At 38.1% G+C, this 24,791-nt stretch overlaps 1 protein-coding gene and 1 long non-coding RNA gene across 3 annotated transcripts; one reads left to right on the top strand and one right to left on the bottom strand.

Annotated features, from left to right (window-relative positions):
- The first annotated feature begins 311 nt into the window (after positions 1 to 311).
- On the top strand, positions 312 to 17,516 carry LOC115922478 (uncharacterized threonine-rich GPI-anchored glycoprotein PJ4664.02-like). The gene is made up of 5 exons (XM_030981398.1): positions 312 to 739; positions 3,421 to 3,755; positions 6,360 to 6,845; positions 14,082 to 14,459; positions 17,117 to 17,516. Exons 1-5 carry the CDS (start codon positions 312 to 314, stop codon positions 17,338 to 17,340), a joined length of 1,851 nt encoding a protein of 616 aa, XP_030837258.1. The 3' UTR covers positions 17,341 to 17,516.
- Positions 17,517 to 19,343: 1,827 nt separating this feature from the next.
- On the bottom strand, positions 19,344 to 24,174 carry LOC115922656. 2 transcript variants are annotated; one of them, XR_004063535.1, is made up of 4 exons: positions 24,070 to 24,174; positions 22,676 to 22,842; positions 21,853 to 22,000; positions 19,344 to 19,372 (listed from the first exon to the last, which is right to left on the bottom strand). It is a non-coding gene; the product is annotated as an uncharacterized LOC115922656 (long non-coding RNA). The 2 variants fall into 2 exon arrangements; XR_004063534.1 differs by having other exon boundaries at positions 22,691 to 22,842.
- Between the last annotated feature and the right edge of the window lie 617 nt (positions 24,175 to 24,791).

The following is a 24,791-nucleotide window of genomic DNA, read 5'->3' as shown; positions in this document are numbered from 1 at the left end:
GATCATTATATACAATGAGCTATTACGTAATCTGAACATGATTTCTTCGGGACGAGTTATAGGGTAATGAAAGTGCCCTTGAGTTGATTTTTTCAAGAATAGTTGGGATCGTGTTTTGATATGTACATGCACACACACACACACATAACACCCACACACAAACACGCGCGCATGCACCTGTGTACTTAGATATGCGTGCTTGCGAGCGTGTGCGTTTGTTTGATTTTACCTTCATTCACGTGTGGAATTTCTAACTGTAGTTGTTTTTTTTTCTTTACAATTATGACATTCTTCGCACATGAATGGACACCATGACGTCGACGACGGCACAATACCCAACAACGGCCGATTCGACAGCTATTCTTACAACAACTGAAATGACAACACCCGTGACCACAGCACCAGCTACAGAAATGAAGACACCCGTGACCAGATCACTAACTACAGAAATGAAAACACCTGTGACCACAGCACCAGCTACAGAAATGAAAACACCTGTGACCACAGCACTAGCTACAGAAATGACAACACCCGTGACCAGATCACCAGCTACAGAAATGAAAACACCTGTGACCACAGCACTAGCTACAAAAATGAAAACACCTGTGACCACATCACCAGCTAAAGAAATGACAACACCCGTGACCAGATCACCAGCTACAGAAATGAAAACACCTGTGACCACAGCACCAGCTACAGAAATGAAAACACATGTGACCACATCACCACCTCCTGGTAAGTTAAAACGTATACAATTCGATTTTGATTTGATTTATTTGTTTTTTACATATGTATACATGTCATCTTTTAAAAGTAACATATATCAATATGTTACTTTTAAAATTTTACATTGATACAATTTTCTAGTTCAGTTCCCATCAATGGAAATCTGTAAAGATAACATTTCGGCCAAATTTTCTTCTTCTTCTTCTTCGTCTTCTTTTTCTTTTTCTTCTTCTTCTTCTTCTTCTTTTTCTTCTTCTTCCTATTCTTCTTCTTCGTCTTCCTTTTTTTATTCTTCAATACTTCCTTTTTGATTTGACGACTAATTGTAAATGTCTTCTTTCCGTTTGCATTCTGCATTTCTTCTTCTTTGTGGTATTCTCTTTGATCTTAAGCCAAATCTCACTTTCGCTTCGTACGCACTGCTTTCGAGCTCTATCTAGGTCCCTTCCTCTATCCCAATTCCTTTCAAACTTCTAAGGCGTAGTAGTCTCAAGCATCCCATCAAGGCCACTGAAGTCTTCGTACGCAGGAATAACTCATACGTGACCGTCCAGGCAGGGGCGGATCTATGGGAGTGAGTGGGGTAGGGGGGGGGGGGGGTTAGACCCTCCCCTTGGGCTGCCAAGTGAAAATGTGATGTTCATAGAAAAACGCCATCATGTGTCCAGACCCACATAGTATTAGTAGATGTCAGTAAATGCCAGGAAAACATCACAGGGGCAAACAATATTTTTTAAGCGCCTCCTGGCTCGTGGACGATGATATACATGTTAGTCGATGTCAGGAAATCATCAATTACGGGGGCTCGTGCACGATGCTCCGCATCGTCATTGCGTCAACCCCCCCCCCCCCCCCTTTAGCGAAAAGTCTAAATCCGCCCCTGCCAGGCGCCAATTTGTCCGTTTCGGGCCGTTTTCTTAGGCCTTTTTCTTCTTTAATACCTATTTCCTTTATCACAGAAGCTACAGACTTTTTACAAATTGCTCTAGATAGTCCGAGAGAAGCTCTTTCGTTTAACACGTAGAAACTTTGAAATTGAATGCATATCGTTGTGACACAAATTACAGGGGGTACTTGCCCCCCCCCCCCGGCCATAAAAACATTGTTGAAATCAGCCCCAAATTCGCCAAAAATGTACTGACAAACAGGAACGTGCCCCCCCCCCCCCCCCCCCCCCCCCCCCCCCCCCAAAAAAAAAAAAAAAAAAAAAAAAAAAAAATAGTGAGCACCCCCCATCCCCCCCACTGAGCGAATTTGCGACCGGCGCGATTTTCAAATATTCGGGAGCAAAAAAAAAAAAAAGTGCTCTCACCCCAATAAAACTTTTGAGGCTGATAAAGCCGTCGCCTTTATGCTTTCCCCTCATAAACAAATTGCAGAACGGGTTTCCCCATTACATTCAAACTTCTAAAAACCAGTTTAAACATAAACAAACTTATAAATGATTTTTCAAAAATTGGTACATTTTCATAATTACACGATTCAGAAGACATTATTTGTTTAAAAGAAAATATCAAAATCAAGTCTACTGTAATTGTTGTTCACATATTAGAACATTTTGCACTCCCTTTTTGTTAGATCTGGAGAGAAAAGTTAACTATTATTAAAAAAAAGGAAAGAAGAAAAAAGATGATTAGAAAGTGAGGAGAAGGTGCTACGAAAAATAATGACTGTACACGTGATACGATCGCAAAGACCTTTTTTAAAATCAACTCAAGGCAAGGGTAATTCATTTACCATTTTGTAAATCTGATAGACTCTTGTTCAGATTACGTAATCCGTCATTGATTTTAATGGCGATTTTAGTGTATACGTAAGTAATTCAATTTTCAAACAGTTTCATATAATTCTTAGTTTGTCTTTATTTGTGTGAACTGCCCCCTACCCTAGCCCCCGCTGCGTACAGTCATGGTTAAGTGGCAAAGCAATGGCCTCGTAACTGTGAGACCCAGGATCAAAGCCGTGTCGATGTGCTAGTGCCCTTTTGTGGGGCATTAATCCTGATTACTGTCATTTATGACGTAAGGGCGTAGGTCCCCTAGTTGATAAGCATAGCAGCATACGCATGCTTTAGCAGTCATGCAAAACAAACACTGGCAAATTATTATTCAATAAAATCTGAGAATGTATACTATTATCTAGATCTATTAGGAATAAATCATTGTCAAAATAATTCCAAAAAATAATAGGGGTAAAAAAAATTCTAACTTAATGAGCAACAGTGTATCAAAACCCCTCAAAAAAGGTTAAGAAACTCAAGTTGGCCTTTACTATGCGTCACCTACTGAAATATTCGATCATTATATACAATGAGCTATTACGTAATCTGAACATGATTTCTTCGGGACGAGTTATAGGGTAATGAAAGTGCCCTTGAGTTGATTTTTTCAAGAATAGTTGGGATCGTGTTTTGATATGTACATGCACACACAACACACATAACATCCACACACAAACACGCGCGCATGCACCTGTGTACTTAGATATGCGTGCTTGCGAGCGTGTGCGTTTGTTTGATTTTTACCTTCATTCACGTGTGGAATTTCTAACTGTAGTTGTTTTTTTTTCTTTACAATTATGACATTCTTCGCACATGAATGGACACCATGACGTCGACGACGGCACAATACCCAACAACGGCCGATTCGACAGCTATTCTTACAACAACTGAAATGACAACACCCGTGACCACAGCACCAGCTACAGAAATGAAGACACCCGTGACCAGATCACTAACTACAGAAATGAAAACACCTGTGACCACAGCACCAGCTACAGAAATGAAAACACCTGTGACCACAGCACTAGCTACAGAAATGACAACACCCGTGACCAGATCACCAGCTACAGAAATGAAAACACCTGTGACCACAGCACTAGCTACAGAAATGAAACACCTGTGACCACATCACCAGCTACAGAAATGACAACACCCGTGACCAGATCACCAGCTACAGAAATGAAAACACCTGTGACCACAGCACCAGCTACAGAAATGAAAACACATGTGACCACATCACCACCTCCTGGTAAGTTAAAACGTATACAATTCGATTTTGATTTGATTTATTTGTTTTTTACATATGTATAAATGTCATCTTTTAAAAGTAACATATATCAATATGTTACTTTTAAAATTTTACATTGATACAATTTTCTAGTTCAGTTCCCATCAATGGAAATCTGTAAAGATAATATTTTGGCCAAATTTTCTTCTTCTTCTTCTTCGTCTTCTTTTTCTTTTTCTTCTTCTTCTTCTTCTTCTTCTTCTTCTTCTTCGTCTTCCTTTTTTATTCTTCTATACTTCCTTTTTGCATTGACGACTTATTGTAAATGTCTTCTTTTCGTTTGCATTCTGCATTTCTTCTTCTTTGTGGTATTCTTCTTGATCTTAAGCCAAATCTCACTTTAGCTTTGTACGCACTGCTTTCGAGCTCTATCTAGGTCCCTTCCTCTATCCCAATTCCTTTCAAACTTCTAAGGCGTAGTAGTCTTTAGCATCCCATCAAGGCCACTGAAGTCTTCGTACGCAGGAATAACTCATACGTGACAGTCCAGGCAGGGACGGATCTATGGGAGTGAATGGGGTAGGGGGGGGGGGGTTAGACCCCTCCCCTTGGGCTGCCAAGTGTAAATGTGATGTTCATAGAAAAACGCCATCATGTGTCCAGACCCACATAGTATTAGTAGATGTCGGTAGATGCCAGGAAAACATCACTTACAGGGGCAAAAATATTTTTTTAAGCGCCTCCTGGCTCGTGGACGATGATATACATGCTAGTCGATGTCAGGAAATCATCAATTACGGGGGCTCGTGCACGATGCTCCGCATCGTCATTGCGTCAACCCCCCCCCCCCCTTTAGCGAAAAGTCTAAATCCGCCCCTGCCAGGCGCCATTTTGTCCGTTTCGGGCCGTTTTCTTAGGCCTTTTTCTTCTTTAATACCTATTTCCACTATCACAAAAGCTACAGACTTTTTACAAATTGCTCTGGATAGTCCGAGAGAAGCTCTTTCGTTTAACACGTACAAACTTTGAAATTGAATGCATATCGTTGTGACACAAATTACAGGGGGTACTTGCTCCCCCCCCCCCCCCCCGGCCATAAAAACATTGTTGAAATCAGCCCCAAATTCGCCAAAAATGTACTGACAAACAGGAACGTGCCCCCCCCAACACCCCCCCCCCCCCAAAAAAAAAAAAAAAAAAAAAAAAAAATAGTGAGCACCCCCCATCCCCCCCACTGAGCGAATTTGCGACCGGCGCGATTTTCAAATATTCGGGAGCAAAAAAAAAAAAAAAAGTGCTCTCACCCCAATAAAACTTTTGAGGCTGATAAAGCCGTCGCCTTTATGCTTTCCCCTCATAAACAAATTGCAGAACGGGTTTCCCCATTACATTCAAACTTCCAAAAACCAGTTTAAACATAAACAAACTTATAAATGATTTTTCAAAAATTGGTACATTTTCATAATTACATGATTCAGAAGACATTACTTGTTTTAAAAGAAAATATCAAAAATCAAGTCTACTGTAATTGTTGTTCACATATTAGAACATTTTGCACTCCCTTTTTTGTTAGATCTGGAGAGAAAAGTTAATTATTATTAAAAAAAAGGAAAGAAGAAAAAAGATGATTAGAAAGTGATGATCACGTGACACGATCGCAAAGACCTTTTTAAAATCAACTCAAGGCAAGGGTAATTCATTTACCATTTTGTAAATCTGATAGACTCTTGTTCAGATTACGTAATCCGTCATTGATTTTAATGGCGATTTTAGTGTATACGTAAGTAATTCAATTTTCAAACAGTTTCATATAATTCTTTGTTTGTTTTTATTTTTGGGAACTGCCCCCCTACCCTAGCCCCCGCTGCGTACAGTCATGGTTAAGTGGCAAAGCAATGGCCTCGTAACTGTGAGATCCCAGGATCAAAGCCGTGTCGATGTGCTAGTGCCCTTTTGTGGGGCATTAATCCTGATTACTGTCATTTATGACGTAAGGGCGTAGGTCCCCTAGTTGATAAGCATAGCAGCATACACATGCTTTAGCAGTCACGCAAAACAAACACTGGCAAATTATTATTCAATAAAATCTGAGAATGTATACTATTATCTAGATCTATTAGGAATAAATCATTGTCAAAATAATTCCATAAATAGGGGTAAAAAAATATTCTAACTTAATGAGCAACAGTGTATCATAAACCCCTCAAAAAAGGTTAAGAAACTCAAGTTGGCCTTTACTATGCGTCACCTACTGAAATATTCGATCATTATATACAATGAGCTATTACGTAATCTGAACATGATTTCTTCGGGACGAGTTATAGGGTAATGAAAGTGCCCTTGAGTTGATTTTTCAAGAATAGTTGGGATCGCGTTTTGATATGTACATGCACACACACACACACCCTCACATAACATCCACACACAAACACGCGCGCATGCACCTGTGTACTTAGATATGCGTGCTTGCGAGCGTGTGCGTTTGTTTAATTTTTACCTCAATTCACGTGTGGAATTTCTAACTGTAGTTGTTTTTTTTACTTTACAATTATGACATTCTTCGCACATGAATGGACACCATGACGTCGACAACGGCACAATACCCAACAACGGCCGATTCGACAGCTATTCTTACAACAACTGAAATGACAACACCCGTGACCACAGCACCAGCTACAGAAATGAAGACACCCGTGACCACATCACCAGCTACAGAAATGAAGACACCCGTGACCAGATCACTAACTACAGAAATGAAAACACCTGTGACCACAGCACCAGCTACAGAAATGAAAACACCTGTGACCACAGCACTAGCTACAGAAATGACAACACCCGTGACCAGATCACCAGCTACAGAAATGAAAACACCTGTGACCACAGCACTAGCTACAGAAATGAAAACACCCGTGACCAGATCACCAGCTACAGAAATGAAAACACCTGTGACCACAGCACTAGCTACAGAAATGAAAACATCTGTGACCACATCACCAGCTACAGAAATGACAACACCCGTGACCAGATCACCAGCTACAGAAATGAAAACACCTGTGACCACAGCACCAGCTACAGAAATGAGAACACATGTGACCACATCACCATCTCCTGGTAAGTTAAAACGTATACAATTCGATTTTGATTTGATTTATTTGTTTTTTACATATGTATACATGTCATCTTTAAAAAGTAACATATATCAATATGTTACTTTTAAAATTTTACATTGATACAATTTTCTAGTTCAGTTCCCATCAATGGAAATCTGTAAAGATAACATTTCGGCCAAATTTTCTTCTTCTTCTTCTTCGTCTTCTTTTTCTTTTTCTTCTTCTTCTTCTTCTTCTTCTTCCTATTCTTCTTCTTCGTCTTCCTTTTTTATTCTTCTATACTTCCTTTTTGCATTGACGACTTATCGTAAATGTCTTCTTTCCGTTTGCATTCTGCATTTCTTCTTCTTTGTGGTATTCTTTTTGATCTTTTCTAACTTTTGCTTTGTACGCACTGCTTTCGAGCTCTATCTAGGTCCCTTCCTCTATCCCAATTCCTTTCAAACTTCTAAGGCGTAGTAGTCTCTATCTAGCATCCCATCAAGGCCACTGAAGTCTTCGTACGCAGGAATAACTCATACGTGACCGTCCAGGCAGGGGCGGATCTATGGGCGTGAGTGGGGTAGGGGGGACCCACATAGTTTTAGTATATGTCAGTAAATGCCAGGAAAACATCACTTAGGCGCCTTGGATTAATTCTCATTTGCGTGAAGCTGCGTGTTTTTAACCTGAGAGCGCATGCATGAAAGCCGTATTGAGTTAATCCCGGATGCACGATTTGCCCACGAGAAGACGCATTGTGTGTGTCCGAACACCGTGACGTCCTTTTCAAGCCAGAAAATGTTCAACCCATTGAAAGATTCGTCATACTTGTTTAGCTCCCTCTGCGGCTAAACTAAGTTATTTAGCTTAGCTTGAGTTCGTGTCTAATTAACACTGTACTCTGTATGTTTGGAATGGATCATTATGCACAATAAAAACACCGTTTAAAAGAGTTGTTTACAAGTAATAAGGCCTGTTTAAAAAATTCAACAAGCCGTTGTATTGTAATGAACTGTTAGCATTTTAAACAATTACGTTTTATCTGTGTATATATAACCGAATTAATTTTTAAAAAGGAGATTTTTTTCGGGGAGGTAACTTGGAGGTGTCAATTTAGACACACGGGTTGTGGGCGCCCCATTCAAATTTAATTCTCAAGCAATTAATGGAAATAAAGACTAGGGTTTTTTTTCTATCTCGCCGTTAAAAACAATTACATGCTGGCCATAAAGCCAATGTGTTGATTCATGAATTCTTGTTTGGAGACTATGCTATTCCATTGTCATTTAACTCATAGAGGCAAAACACATTTTACGGAAGGTTTTAAATATTATTTTTTTCTTTGAACTTGGTATAAAGCCCTCTCCAAAGAAAACATTTTCTCTTGCTCCTGTTTATCTCTTTTCCTCTCTCTCTTCTCTTTCTTTCTCTTTTCTCCCCACTCTCTCTTTTGTTTCTTCACTGGCCACCCATTATGGGTGCAGTCTGCCTCTATATCCGCATTCTGCACCGTGCCCCCCCCCCCCCCCGTACGCTAGCGTTTCTCCGGCTTATTATTATCATTATAATCATCATCATCATATTATTATTATCATTATTTAGATGGGGAGGGTGATGAATAATGAAAGTAAAGCAATGAATTATAAAAATTCGTTTATAATCGTTTAAAAATTTGGGTTGATTTTACTCTTCCATTCAATAAATCTCATTAAAATGTGAAAACTGCACTCATACATTTTTTGTCTTCCTCCCTCCCCCAAGTATACGAATGTGTCTCCGGCTTTTCTTTGTTTGTTGTTAGGTGGGGGTAATGGAAGGAAGGTAACAAATTATTGATTGATATTCGTTTAGAAATTAGCGTTAATTTTGCTCACATCACAAAAAAAAATCTTATTAGGATAAATCAATACTCTTGCACAAGATTCAAGATACTTTATTTCTCCAATCGTGCAACATATAAACTAACATTACCAATTGCTCCTGTTTGTTGTACTTTCATATTATTCATTATAATCGTTTTTTTTTTCATAAGCATGTCCATTTTTCTTTCATATGAAATTCTGATACTGCTGGTAATTCATTGGGAGCAGCGTAATCCGCGCTCGCCCTGAAGAAATCTCATGACGGCAAGCACCCTAGTACCTTATAATCCGCCCTTCCTTTGTTCGAGTTTATAACCATGACAACGAACTCTACCTTTGCCCAAGTTCATTGTTTCTCTTACGTAACATAGATGTAAATAGGCCTCAGACATAACTCTTTTCGTATAATCATTCTATATACCGGTAGTTCTAAAATCTTTCAAATATTTTGTGTCGTTTTTGTTTGTATATACTTTGTTAATTTACTTACAAACTATTATTGTCAAAATTTGCCAATACTACCAAACTATTACGTTTTCCCCATTATCTTCCGCTCTAGAATCTTCTTATTTTTTATTTTTTTATTTGTTGGGTCCTTTTCACATTTTTCTTGTCTCTCTCTCTCTCTTCAAGATTTATTCTGTTTTTGTAAGGGTATTTATGCTGTTAATGTTTGTATAAATGAAAGAGAAATCGTTATTCTTTCTCTTATAATGTTGTCCACCTTCTTCTATAGATAACCCTTTTGTGATTTGGTATAATGTCCGATGTATATTACATCTGTCAATAAGCTTTTGGAGCTTTGTTGGAGTACTTGTATGAAAGAAAGCGTTATGAACTATATAATGCACATGATATGTATGACTTGGTATTGATCGCGATCACTTTGCCATTCAGTCAAGTAATGAATAATATTATAGAAATTCAAGTATTTATTATGTGTTTCTATTCAAGCTTGTATTATAGAAAACAATATAATATAAAGAAAGCACAAATTCAATTAATTATGTCTGTATGATGGACATAGTACAATCATAATCTAGTTCAAGCAAAGCGTGACCAAAGAAAATCATTTTAATAATATATCTTATAAATATATATATTTGTGTAGATTATTCATGTTTATTTATACAAGCATATAATGTAAGTATAAATACTTGAATTTGAATTCAAAACAAATTGTTCATAGTATTTGGCAATAAGGGTCATAAACTGACTTGCTAAACAACAACAACAAAAACCCATTCACCGGCCTGTTTGTGTGTGAAGATGGAGCTGGGGGATTATTCCAATGAAAGAAAACAATGGCCGGATTATCTGAACTACGTTCTGCCCATTTTCATTCGCTTTGTTATGATCTGCAGTGAAAAAGCAGGAAGTCTATTCATGTTATTGATTTTCGAACCAATCAGTTGCAATGTTTTGTTTGCATCCACTAAATACTAGCCTCTGGTGTTTATATTTCATCAAGAGATTAAGAAATATAACGTAAACATTCAGAAGAAGCTAAAATGAACGGAGAGAAGAATATAACAGTACAATAATAATTATCAGAAGTAAACTTTTAAATATAAATCTCTGTTGCATCAAACTGATATGACAACAAATGTTTATTATGCTATATTGAAGGTGTTAATATACGTCGGACATTATACTTAGGCGAAAATACATAAACAAACAGAACAGAAAGACAAAAACAAAAAGAGCCCAGGGGAGGGGGGGGGATTAGAGAGACAAATATGATACTGATGAATACAGTACAGACTTCGTCCAACTTTTTGTCTCTCCAACCCCTCTCACTCATATTGTTTATTTCTGAACTCTTAATATGAAAGCCATCTTCCTTCGCTTGCTTTTATGTCAACCTCAACTGGCAATATGATTTTGTGTGTCTTGTTTCCCTGTTTAATACTTTTTTCGCATCTAATTACCATTCTTTCGCTCAAAATCTATCACAATCACTAACATAATGGCGCATAAAATGTTAACGCAACGTATTACCATAGCATGAAAGGCGAGTTTGATAGAGAGGGGAGAGGGGAAGGGGGGGGGGTGGGGACTGGGGAGGGTGTCTAATCAATAAAGTACTGTTTAATGCGCGGAGTTGGGCAAAGGCAACGTTGAATGTCCGAGATAAAATCATTAGGAGCCAGAGCAAATAACACTGAGTTCCCATAGGAAATATATTTATTCAGATGGTCATATCTCAGCCAATACTGTTATAAATATTAGGACATTATTTTTGATGCTCTTTCGGAAAATTAAGAAAAATTGAGAAATTCAAAACATAGATTAATGATGACGTCACACTTCACCACTTATTTTAAATTTGTTTATTACCTGTGTAACTGTGTTAGATTCTTTTCATTTCATATACCTGGGGACAAACCTTTGATTTTTCCTTCCTCTCGATCACTCCTATTGTTTCATTTCATATTGTTTATTTCTGAACTCTAAATATAATATCCATCTTTCTTCGTTGATAAAATGTTACGTTAAAACGATTGTCTAGACTGAGTCGTTGGTAAGATTTTTTTTAGGCATGATTGTGCAATCAAAGAAAATAATAATAAGCTGGTAGAATTGTTGTGTATACTTTAATTTTGTATGTAATGTTCACTCGTTTCACTCAATCATTGAGTAATTAATGTAAATATGTATTGAAAAAAACCTCGCTTGAGGATAAAAGAAAAAATGAAGTCTGCTGCTGTTGTTGTTGTTACTTATTTTTTTACGGCGCTTTCATTTAAAAAGCTCATATTTTGCGCCATTCATTTATAGATATTAAACAATCTTTTCATGATTAGTCAAGCGTATTGCCCATAAGTTTATAAATGTTCCAGAAGTCAAATATTGTTTAAGATAACCCAACACAGATTAATGAAGTTTGGAAACGAAAACGAGACAAATGAAGCTACAACAAAGCGAAACATATCAAAGGAAGAAAAGGCATTAATGTATGACTTGTATAAATGTGTGATAAATAATTTGTATTAATAAGTTATCCCTTTCAGGAAGGGAATCTGAATTCTGATCCTAAAAAGCAGGGGCCGCGGAGCGTTTTTGAGAGTAGGGTGGGGGAGGGGGGGGGGAGGTCTGAACATGAAACGTGTCTACTAAAAAAAAAGACCCAGCCACCCGCTTCCGCGGCCCCTGCATAGTTTGAGAGTTACATGGCAGACTATAGAGGGCGGTTAACTGGTATCGGTTGAAAACATTACGAGTAGGTCAAGCTATGTTCTTAAGTCGTTGAAGCGGACGCACCTTTACACGGGATTTTCGCATCCGGCTTTTGAATAGAGGGGTGCAGACGATTGTGGCTTTCACGCAAACTAGGCCGCGTTGCATAAAGCCACGTGTTTACTGCCACTCGAATTAATCCAAGGCGCCTTACAGGGGCAAAAAATATTTTTTTAAGCGCCTCCTGGCTCGTGGACGATGATATACATGTTAGTCGATGCCAGGAAATCATCAATTACGGGGGCTCGTGCACGATGCTCCGCATCGTCATTGCGTCAACCCCCCCCCCCTTTAGCGAAAAGTCTAAATCCGCCCCTGCCAGGCGCCATTTTGTCCGTTTCGGGCCGTTTTCTTAGGCCTTTTTCTTCTTTAATACCTATTTCCACTATCACAGAAGCTACAGACTTTTTACAAATTGCTCTGGATAGTCCGAGAGAAGCTCTTTCGTTTAACACGTAGAAACTTTGAAATTGAATGCATATCGTTGTGACACAAATTACAGGGGATACTTGCCCCCCCCCCCCGGCCATAAAAACATTGTTGAAATCAGTCCCAAATTCGCCAAAAATGTACTGACAAACAGGAACGTGCCCCCCGACACCCCCCCCCCCCCAAAAAAAAAAAATAGTGAGCACCCCCCCCCCCATCACCCCCCCCCCCCCCCCCCCCACTGAGTGAATTCGCGACCGGCGCAATTTTCAAATATTCGGGAGCAAAAAAAAAAATTAGTGCTCTCACCCCAATAAAACTTTTGAGGCTGATAAAGCCGTCGCCTTTAAGATCAAGTCCGTAACAGGCAAAGAGCCTGTGAGCGTTGCCTCCTCTAATCCCTATGTAGGTGGCGATAAGAATGTTTGGTTCGTTGTTTATAACTTGTTATGCTTTCCCCTCAAAAACAAATTGCAGAACGGGTTTCCCCATTACATTCAAACTTCCAAAAACCAGTTTAAAAATAAACAAACTTATAAATGATTTTTCAAAAATTGGTACATTTTCATAATTACATGATTCAGAAGACATTTTTTGTTTTAAAAGAAAATATCAAAATCAAGTCTACTGTAATTGTTGTTCACATATAAGAACATTTTGCACTCCCTTTTTTGTTAGATCTGGAGAGAAAAGTTAATTATTATTAAAAAAAAGGAAAGAAGAAAAAAGATGATTAGAAAGTGATGATCACGTGACACGATCGCAAAGACCTTTTTAAAATCAACTCAAGGCAAGGGTAATTCATTTACCATTTTGTAAATCTGATAGACTCTTGTTCGGATTACCTAATCCGTCATTGATTTTAATGGCGATTTTAGTGTATACGTAAGTAATTCAATTTTCAAACAGTTTTATATAATTCTTTGTTTGTTTTTATTTTTGGGAACTGCCCCCTACCCTAGCCCCCGCTGCGTACAGTCATGGTTAAGTGGCAAAGCAATGGCCTCGTAACTGTGAGACCCCAGGATCAAAGCCGTGTCGATGTGCTAGTGCCCTTTTGTGGGGCATTAATCCTGATTACTGTCATTTATGACGTAAGGGCGTAGGTCCCCTAGTTGATAAGCATAGCAGCATACACATGCTTTAGCAGTCACGCAAAACAAACACTGGCAAATTATTATTCAATAAAATCTGAGAATGTATACTATTATCTAGATCTATTAGGAATAAATCATTGTCAAAATAATTCCATAAATAGGGGTAAAAAAATATTCTAACTTAATGAGCAACAGTGTATCATAAACCCCTCAAAAAAGGTTAAGAAACTCAAGTTGGCCTTTACTATGCGTCACCTACTGAAATATTCGATCATTATATACAATGAGCTATTACGTAATCTGAACATGATTTCTTCGGGACGAGTTATAGGGTAATGAAAGTGCCCTTGAGTTGATTTTTTCAAGAATAGTTGGGATCGTGTTTTGATATGTACATGCACACACACACACACACCACATCCACACACAAACACGCGCGCATGCACCTGTGTACTTAGATATGCGTGCTTGCGAGCGGGTGCGTTTGTTTGATTTTTACCTTTATTCACGTGTGGAATTTCTAACTGTAGTTTTTTTTTTTACTTTACAATTATGAAATTCTTCGCACATGAATGGACACCATGACGTCGACAACGGCACAATACCCAACAACGGCCGATTCGACAGCTATTCTTACAACAACTGAAATGACAACACCCGTGACCACAGCACCAGCTACAGAAATGAAGACACCCGTGACCAGACCACTTACTACAGAAATGAAAACACCTGTGACCACAGCACCAGCTACAGAAATAAAAACACCTGTGACCACAACACTAGCTACAGAAATGACAACACCCGTGACCAGATCACCAGCTACAGAAATGACAACACCTGTGACCACAGCACTAGCTACAGAAATGAAAACACCTGTGACCACATCACCAGCTACAGAAATGACAACACCCGTGACCAGATCACCAGCTACAGAAATGAAAACACCTGTGACCACAGCACCAGCTACAAAAATGAAAACACATGTGACCACATCACCACCTCCTGGTAAGTTAAAACGTATACAATTCGATTTTGATTTGATTTATTTGTTTTTTACATATGTATACATGTCATCTTTTAAAAGTAACATATATCAATATGTTACTTTTAAAATTTTACATTGATACAATTTTCTAGTTCAGTTCCCATCAATGGAAATCTGTAAAGATAACATTTCGGCCAGATTTCCTTCTTCTTCTTCGTCTTCTTTTTCTTTTTCTTCTTCTTCTTCTTCTTCTTCTTCTTCTTCGTCTTCCTTTTTATTCTTCTATACTTCCTTTTTGCATTGACGACTTATTGTAAATGTCTTCTTTTCGTTTGCATTCTGCATTTCTTCTTCTTTGTGGTATTCTTCTTGATCTTAAGCCAAATCTCACTTTAGCTTTGTACGCACTGTTTTCGAGCTCTATCTAGGTCCCTTCCTCTATCCCAATTCCTTTCAAACTTCTAAGGCGTAGTAGTCTCTAGCATCCCATCAAGGCCACTGAAGTCTTCGTACGCAGGAATAACTCTTACGTGACCGTCCAGGCAGGGACGGATCTATGGGAGTGAGTGGGGTAGTGGGGGGGGGTTAGACCCCTCCCCTTGGGCTGCCAAGTGTAAATGTGATGTTCATAGAAAAACGCCTTCATGTGTCCAGACCCACATAGTATTAGTAGATGTCAGTAGATGCCAGGAAAACATCACTTACAGGGGCAAACAATATTTTTTTTAAGCGCCTCCTGGCTCGTGGACGATGATATACATGTTAGTCGATGTCAGGAAATCATCAATTACGGGGGCTCGTGCACGATGCCCCGCATCGTCATTGCGTCAACCCCCCCCCCCCCCCCCCCTTTAGCGAAAAGTCTAAATCCGCCCCTGCCAGGCGCCATTTTGTCCGTTTCGGGCCGTTTTCTTAGGCCTTTTTCTTCTTTAATACCTATTTCCACTATCACAGAAGCTACAGACTTTTTACAAATTGCTCTGGATAGTCCGAGAGAAGCTTTTTCGTTTAACACGTACAAACTTTGAAATTGAATGCATATCGTTGTGACACAAATTACAGGGGGTACTTGCCCCCCCCCCCCCCGGCCATAAAAAAATTGTTGAAATCAGTCCCAAATTCGCCAAAAATGTACTGACAAACAGGAACGTGCCCCCGACACCCCCCCAAAAAATAGTGAGCACCCCCCACCCCACCCCCCCCCCCCCCCCCCCCCACACTGAGCGAATTCGCGACCGGCGCGATTTTCAAATATTCGGGAGAAAAAGAAAAAAAAAAGTGCTCTCACCCCAATAAAACTTTTGAAGCTGATAAAGCCGTCGCCTTTAAGATCAAGTCCGTAACAGGCAAAGAGCCTGTGAGCGTTGCCTTCTCTAACCCCTATGTAGGTGGCGATAAGAATGTTTGGTTTGTTGTTTATAACTTGTTATGCTTTCCCCTCATAAACAAATTGCAGAACGCGTTTCCCCATTACATTCAAACTTCCAAAAACCAGTTTAAACATAAACAAACTTATAAATGATTTTTCAAAAATTGGTACATTTTCATAATTACATGATTCAGAAGACATTATTTTTTTTTAAAGAAAATATCAAAATCAAGTCTACTGTAATTGTTGTTCACATATTAGAACATTTTGCACTCCCTTTTTTGTTAGATCTGGAGAGAAAAGTTAATTATTATTAAAAAAAAGGAAAGAAGAAAAAAGATGATTAGAAAGTGATGAGAAGGTGCTACGAAAAATAATGACTGTACACGTGACACGATCGCAAAGACCTTTTTAAAATCAACTCAAGGCAAGGGTAATTCATTTACCATTTTGTAAATCTGATAGACTCTTGTTCGGATTACCTAATCCGTCATTGATTTTAATGGCGATTTTAGTGAATACGTAAGTAATTCAATTTTGAAACAGTTTCATATAATTATGAGGCATAAAAAGCCTACGTCAGGCAATTTAAGCATCAAATGCTAAAATAGTCCTCCGTTCCCCCTACGTCAAAAGGTTGCACCGTTGTATATAAGCTACCTTTGTCACCATGCATGTGTGCCTGAGTGGCACTGTTTGTGGAGCAATAGACAATTCATTTTTGCTCTACTGCATCATACGTTTGGAGTACCGTGTTGTATTGGTGGTTAAACGGATGTTGAGGCTCATACGCAATGGGATTAAAAAGAAAACGATTTTGGTACAGTACTTTCTCACGCACTGTCCTTGTTTATCTACCTTGGTATTAGGGACTTTTAGATTTGCACGTCGACATAGTGGACTGCCAGGCGCGGATCCAGGATTTCTAAGGAGAGGGGGCCAATTTTTTTGTTTGGCCCTCGGGGATTTGAAAATTTGCACCCCCCCCCCCTTGAGTGCCAGGGGTTAATTCACGTTAAAAAGGGTAAATTTGCTCATTTTTTTCCAGGGGGGGGGGGCCCTGGCCCCCCTGGATCCGCCACCGTGGACTGCTAAGAGTGTGACGCCTTTTTAGGGCACTGTGACATTTTAAGGCATTGCCAGTGCCTTAAAAGGATGTCACGTGTAGCAGTCCACTATGTCGACGTGCAAATCCCTGTTATCGACTTTGTGATCCTCTCACATGACTCTGTAGACGGGATAATTGCCGCTGAATCTAATTTTTAGAAAGTCATCAAGTTTACTTGCTTATTCTCCTCTTTATTACAGTCTCCAAACGATCCGCAGTGTACAGACTTGTTGCCAGGGATCGGGCGCTTACTGACACTCACTCATCTCACCCGGATGTGAGGTCCGTCATTAGGTGCGGTCACATTTGTTTTGAAGATGATTCATGCAAGTTCTTCACGTACATTAAACGCACGAGGATGTGCTTGCTGGGACAAAGATCAACCACTGAGATACATCATGAGGCTGCAACGTTTACCTGCTAACTTTTGATTCTTTCGATTATTCGAGAAACCATGCCCACAAAAGCTTAAAGATCTAAAGAAATATCTGAAGAAAACCAGTATATCGACTGAAAGGGTAAAAGAAAACATTGTGAAATTATAAAAAGAAGTCAGAACAGACATCTTGAGAAAAAAATGAAATTATCTTTTTACTGTATAAATTTGATTCACCAAATAACCAGGAAATTATAAATATATACATACGTACAGTTAACAAATTAATAATTCATACCCCTACCGATTTGTTTTAAGCTATGAGCTACTAGAATGTGAAAATGTGAAGTGCACCACACCCTGAGATTTACCCCTGCGTATGATAAAAAACGTTAAAGGTACTACGTCCCATTTGCAGGCCAAAAAAGGGAAAGGTTAAATTCCAATGGCATTTGAAAAACAACATTAATTTAGAACTTCCCTCAAAACGAAAGGGGTAAAAAATGGCTTTCAGTGGGAAAATGAGGACCATTGTTTGTCGAATCGACTTCAGCGATTTCGATCACCTAAGTAATACTTTGATTTTCAGACCCTTTATGCGAATGGTTTTACGTTTTGTGCTGCACAAAGATTCAATCAGTTTAATTTTGGTCATTACAAGTAGTGGGTTATTGATGTAGACAAATACTCATGGACCTGTTACAGCTCAAATGTCAGTCAGTCACTTAATAGTGTCTGACAGTTAAGTCTAGAAGTTAAACGGGTTTTCTTGCACAATTTGAGTACTAGGACAGTGCTACTGTTTAAATCTTACAGATATGACATGCATGACAGATTCATAATTCCTGCAAAGTCCTACAGAATGCGATGTTGATTGCAAAAGGGACATAGTATCTTTAAAAAGAATTATGATAAGAATAAAACGAGAGGGATAGAGAGAGGGAGAGAAAGGGAGAGAAATATAAAGAAGCAAACATGAAATTAAAGTTGTATGTATTAAGCAACTTTGAGCATGGAATAACTACCCCTGATAGCAGAGACTGGTAAATATCACGTCATATTTACGTCTTGTACTACGTCTTTAAGACGACATAACACGACGTCAAAAAGACATGATTTTGCACCCGCGCACGTCGTCATGAGGACGTCATACTTTGACGTGATTTTTACGTCTTATTAGTCAAAGAAAGACGTCTTTAAGACGTCAACTTGTACCTTAGGAAGACGTCGTATGGACGTCATATTTACGTCTTACTAGTCAAAGAAAGACGTCTTTAAGACGTCAACTTGTACCATAGGAAGACGTCATATAAACGTCATATTTACGTCTTTTAGTTAAAGAAAGACGTCTTTAAGACGACATAACACGACGTCAAATAGACATGATTTTGCACCCGCGCACGTCGTCATGAGGACGTCATATTTTGACGTGATTTTTACGTCTTATTAGTCAAAGAAAGACGTCTTTAAGACGTCAACTTGTACCATAGGAAGACGTCATATGAACGTCATATTTACGTCTTTTAGTTAAAGAAAGACGTCTTTAAGACAACATAACACGACGTCAAAAAGACATGATTTTGCACCCGCGCACGTCGTCATGCGGACGTCATATTTTGACGTGATTTTTACGTCTTATAAGTTAAAGAAAGACGTCTTTAAGACGTCAACTTGTGCCATATAAAGACGTCGTATGGACGTCATATTTACATCTTTTGGTCAAAGAAAGACGTCTTTAAGACGTCACCTTGTACTACAGAAAGACATCGTATGGACGTCATATTTTGTCGTGATTTTAACGTCTTATTAGTCAAAGAAAGACATCTTTAAGACGTCAACTTGTACCATGGAAGACGTCGTATGGACGTCATATTTTTTTCTGGTCTTATTGGTCCAAGAAAGACGTCTTTAAGACGTCAACTTTTACCCAAGAAAGACGTCATACAGACGTCATGTATACGTTGTATGGACATCAAATTTTGACGTGATATTTACATCTTACTGGTCATTTCGATGTACCTTTTATCCTTACATGATCTTTACGTCTTTTGTGTCCTCTAAATGACATCTATATGACCACCTGATGAAGGAAGAAAGTGTAAAAGTCACTTCATGAATACATTCTGAACATTCACACAGTAAAAATAGAGCAACAGATATTGCATCACATAATATATACACATGCCAGACAGAAAGTAATTTTCATATTTTTAATGTTCATTTATATGGTATGAAAATGGATAATAAAAATATAGAATACTTATGTTTATACCTTCTTCTATCTAACTTGTCTTCTATAAATACAAAATCTTTCCATCACCATCCTGAAACTTCTTCCAAAACATGCTGTATAAATACCTAGTGTATTTCTGTCAGTCTCATAATTGATTTTAAGAAAGTTAACAGGCCATCACAAATATATTTGTTTCGTTATAAATTGTGCTATTTCATTTCAAATTTAATTCAGTTACAAGAAACTATGATATATATTGGCTTAACTTATAAGTCTTGCGGTTGTGAGAAGCAGGTTAGCAGCATAGAGACTAGGTAAAGCTACACTGATACCCGCAGTTGTTTAGTAGACAAGAAAACATCAGACTGGGGAAGTTCCTCATATTCAGCAAAACAGCATAGTGGAAAGCTGGGCATTCATCAGTGCAGCTCTATTTCTTCTCCATGCTGCAACACTGCTCCTCACAACCCCAATACTTTAATGCAGATAAAGACTATAACATAAAACAAAAGGTTGTTGGAAACAATTCCTGAGCATGAAAGATCAATACTTGTTACATACAAGGGGAATATCTAAGTTTATGGCAAGAATTCAGTATAAAGTATAAAACTATACAATCTAAATCACACACAAGAGAAAAATGGCACAAATGATAAACACATGGCTTAGCTAAGTTATTTCTTACACTCAAAAGGAACAAGTTGGCAGCAAGGGGAACAGGGACAGCTTCACTGATACCTGCAGAGTTTTCTGATGATGGTTGCTTGCCCGTTGAAACCACGATGTTCACATTTGGCGATACAGCATATTGGAAAACTGTGCAGATATCAGCTCAACTGTACCTATTTTCTGTGCTAGAAACCTGCTTCTTACTGGCACATGACTTAAATACAAGAAAAGGCATTAGTGGCAACATTCATATTTTATAAATATCATCCAAAAAAAATTGTTGTAAATACAGAAGCTGAAGTTCAAGTATAAAAATACAATTTCTATCAGATAACATTCCCGCCAGTACGAGTGGCTTTGTTGGGCAATTCCAAGGTGACTGTGCAATAATTATTCAGAAGATATTTCCAAGTTTAAGATAAAATAGCAAACATGCTGAACAAGTTTAGCACAAAGAGATACATTCTATTGCTAATGTCACAACATTCATTTGGCACGTTTGAAACTCCTGGGGGGAGTTTCACAAAATATTAATTTAACTTAAATTTTAACAGCGAATTCAATAAAGGTAAGCCATATAGTGCTCTCAAAATCACAGATACAATCCAAGAATTTTATACTTTTAACTACCAAAGAATTCTCAAACCACAAAGATATTTATGGTTTTCTTTGAAGGCGCCACTGTGTGTCACTCTTTAACACTTCATTCTCCCAATAAATTTTTGAATTTTCCCCCAACCGTTTTTCCATGAAAATAAGATATAAAACAGGCCTTTAAAAATCTAAGGTATTATTAGAGCCAATTCTTTTCTTTGTGATGATTTACATTCACCTAAAATTTAATTAAATTATAATAATATAGTTGGAAGAATTAAGGAATCGATCAGATCAGTTGTTCCCAATTTTTATCATCAATAATGGTCTTTTTTCACTCAAACTTTCAGATTATCTTTAAGTGTACATATAGCATTGAAGTCAATACCTTAGCACAATTGTCTCTCATCTGAACAATTTTACCACGTCCCGTTAAGGCTTGCTCAGATATGATGCTGCAAAACAGTCAAAATCGCAGAGTTTTTTAAATGCTGACATAGAGTTCAATACGCTTTACATAGTGTATATTATTAAAAAGAGCTCACTGAATTTGCGCAGTCCAAAACATACAAAGACACGCACCGGTAGGTCCTTTGTTGCCATTCACTTTACACATAAAACCAAACTGCATCATTTTTGAAATTTGTTGGAGGTTCACGTGCCGTACCTGAACAAGTCTTAATTGCTTAATAATGGATTCGATTTGTATTGCATTTACCTCACTCAATTTTTCTCTATTACCAACAATGTATATATAATTTGCAACATGTTTTAAGAACTGATATGAAGTGGATGGGGTGGGGGGAGGGGGTGAGCATGAGACATTATGAAACAGGTCAACTTCATGAATAGTAATTACAAATATCCTCAAAATACTGGAATCTTTTAGACTTTTACCCAAATCGTTATTATGCCAGTGCGTAAATCCTGTAATTCATTAAAATTGCAAGTAACATGACTGGAAATTTCAGTTCTACAGCTTATCCATTCAGGTTTGTGGCTACACCTCACCCCTCCCCCTCCCCCAATCTCTCTCTATAAAGTATAATGAAGTGAAAAATAACCTTTCTCTAGCAGTAAAGCTATCGGGTGAGTGTAGATCAAATTTTGCGAAATATTCCACTTCAGCTTGGACTTGTGGGTTAGCTTTTGGGTGGAATCTCCTGCATTATGCACTGTTTTCAGATCCAAGGAACATAGACGCAAGGAATTCTAATGCATGAATAAAGCAAAAAGAAAGGAATACAATTTAAGAAAAACTTTCATATATTTTAAAACTGGAACGTAAATAATTAATTCTGTCAGAAAAGTACTGCTTGGTAAGATTTATCAGAAATAATTTCTTATTGCTCACAAACATAAAGTCAACACACCTTTGGGTTTTAAACATTTGTGGGCAATGCAAAACATGATTCAGGATTTTGTTTGGTTAATTATCAATACAATTCTAGTTTCAGGGATGCCAGTTAGAATTGATCAGAGGACCTGAAAAATCACCTAGAATGAGCTAGCTTGTACACAAAAAACCTAAACTATGGTATGAAAATAACTCCTCAGGGCCTGAATTCAGGCTATTGCCTGAAAACTGGCATTCCTGTAGTTTGCTGATGAGGGTAGAATGAAAGCTCCTTGACCTATGCTGAAGGGTAAAAAAACACTGTTTGAAACTCACATAATATTGTCGGTTATTGCAACATACCTGCAGGTTTTAGTGATCTAAAATTAATTGAATTATAAATATATTTGAAACTTAGGACAAATAACTGAAATAAGCCTTTCAAATGAAATGAACCATTATGTAGTGTCTAATTCGTCAGTGTCTCAGTGATCATGCACAATATGACAAATAAATGTACAGAAATAATACAAGTACATGTACACATTTACCGATAATGGCTTCACCTGTTTCAAGAGGCTGCTGATCCTTAGGGAAGTAGGGAACATCCACAAGGTTGAGAGAAAGTAGCATTTTCTGCATGGTTTCACATCAATATACTGAGGCCACAATGTGCTTTGAATCCACTTCTTTGACGAAAGATGTTAAAAAAAGATGCCTACAAATAAATGAGAAAATAAATAAAGTTAAAACAAAATGAAAGGTTGATAATGTATGCATGTGCAACACAAATACTACAAGCTTCTTTGAACAGCCTGTGGGGAAAGAATTTTGTTTACCATTTACAGGTCTAACCGATTATTTCCAGATAAGATTTCTGTATACGGTAGCCTATAAGCTAAATTTGCTGTCTAAAGACTGTAGAAACAAATTGTTTAAGGTTACATGGTTGTGACACAAGTCACTGCTTTATTCCTCTACGTATCGACACGCAATGTTCAATTTTCAAACATCTGGGCCTGGGCCGGTACTATAGTACACTTTCTCACAGGTTTCACTGTAAACCGCTGCACATTACAAGTGCATACCGATGGTGGTTGCGGGCGGGTGCACGCCTGTGTGAAGTTATCTACCGTACAATGAGGAGGTAGATCACTTCACGCAGACTTACGTGCCCCCGCAACCCTCCATCTGTATGCACTTGTATTGTGCAGCGGTTTGCCGTGCAACCTGTCAGAAAGTGTATACTACAATCAACGTTTTTCCCGAAAAATACTCCCCCCCAAAATAAGAAAAATTGACCAGAAACAGGTTAGAAACATAACGACTTTTAAATCATGACCGGCATTATTTGAACATTTCATGAATATTTGCTTGATTTGGGGTAGGCCGATCTAGACCTATGTTTTAGATTTTTAGGACTCTCACCGGCCACGCCATGGGTCACTGGTCAAAAAGTCTGGATATGATTCTGAACTAGTAGTAGATCTACAGTATTGCTTGGAATAAAGGAGTGACTGCATGTATTATCCATCTTAGGTGTGACTTAGCAGTAGACCTACCTAGTGCCAAAACTTTCATCAGTTTGCTTCTCTTATTTTTCTGCTTTCTTTCAGTTTTAGAGCAGTTGTATATTCGAGTTAGATTTCCCTTTAAAGCCATGCAGCCCATGTGTAGGCAAATGAGTAAACTTTTTTGCTTTAAATGATGCCCCATGCCATGCATCCCATCAATCAAAACCCTAAATAAAAATACATATATGGGATCAAACATTTCGAATCTAGTCAGCAAATGTTGAAAGTCCGAGCTCACTATCACTGACAATTAAGATCATGCATTACAGTAACAAAGAGTCTAGATCTACATATCAACTTTTCAGAATAAAAAACAGTAACTATAGATTTATGTACTTTTCGTAAATAAATTAGGTAATTCTAGGACTTACCCATACTGTAAATTTGCAGGAGAAAACGAGAGTATTCAGGAGGACGATACTTCTTGCAACGGCTTTTTCACTCTGAATTCAAATACAGCGTATATAGTGCAATGGTCCTACGCATTGCCTTGAGTGCTGAATGTACCTGTACACACACGTACGTACACATTCCCGTTTGAAATAGCAAACTAGATGCAAGCATGTATAGTCTTGATCGATATTGCAGACCTTGGTGTGAAATTGGTCCACTATTAATGACTAATGACAATTAAGGGGGGGCGGGGGGGGGGGGGTTGTTCCCTATTTGTAATTCTGATAATTGCCCTATTTACTTTGACTTATGCTCATATTAGATGTTGTAGTCTTAACCCAATTATTATCTTGAAAAAAAAGTTATTAGAGACGTCACAATGACGTCGTTATAACGTCGTCCTTACGACAATAAAATATCTTGGAAAAATAGTCTTTAAAAGAGGTCATAATGACGTCGTAATGACATTGTCAATACGACAAAAAATATATTGGAAAAAATAGTCTTTTAAAGACGTCGTAATGACGTCGTCGATACGACAAAAATTATCTTGGAATAAATAGTCTTTAAAAGAAGTCATAATGACGTCGTAATGACGTCGTCAATACGACAACAAATAGCTTGGAAAAAATAGTATTTTAAAGACGTCATGATGACGTCGTTATCACGTCGTCAATACGACAACATTACATTGGAAACA

The sequence above is a fragment of the Strongylocentrotus purpuratus genome, unplaced genomic scaffold, assembly GCF_000002235.5.
Source record: "Strongylocentrotus purpuratus isolate Spur 01 unplaced genomic scaffold, Spur_5.0 spur5_scaffold_12, whole genome shotgun sequence".
NCBI lineage: Eukaryota > Metazoa > Echinodermata > Echinoidea > Camarodonta > Strongylocentrotidae > Strongylocentrotus > Strongylocentrotus purpuratus.
Note: the sequence above shows the minus strand (reverse complement) of the source record. Positions and strands in the feature narration are given on the sequence as shown.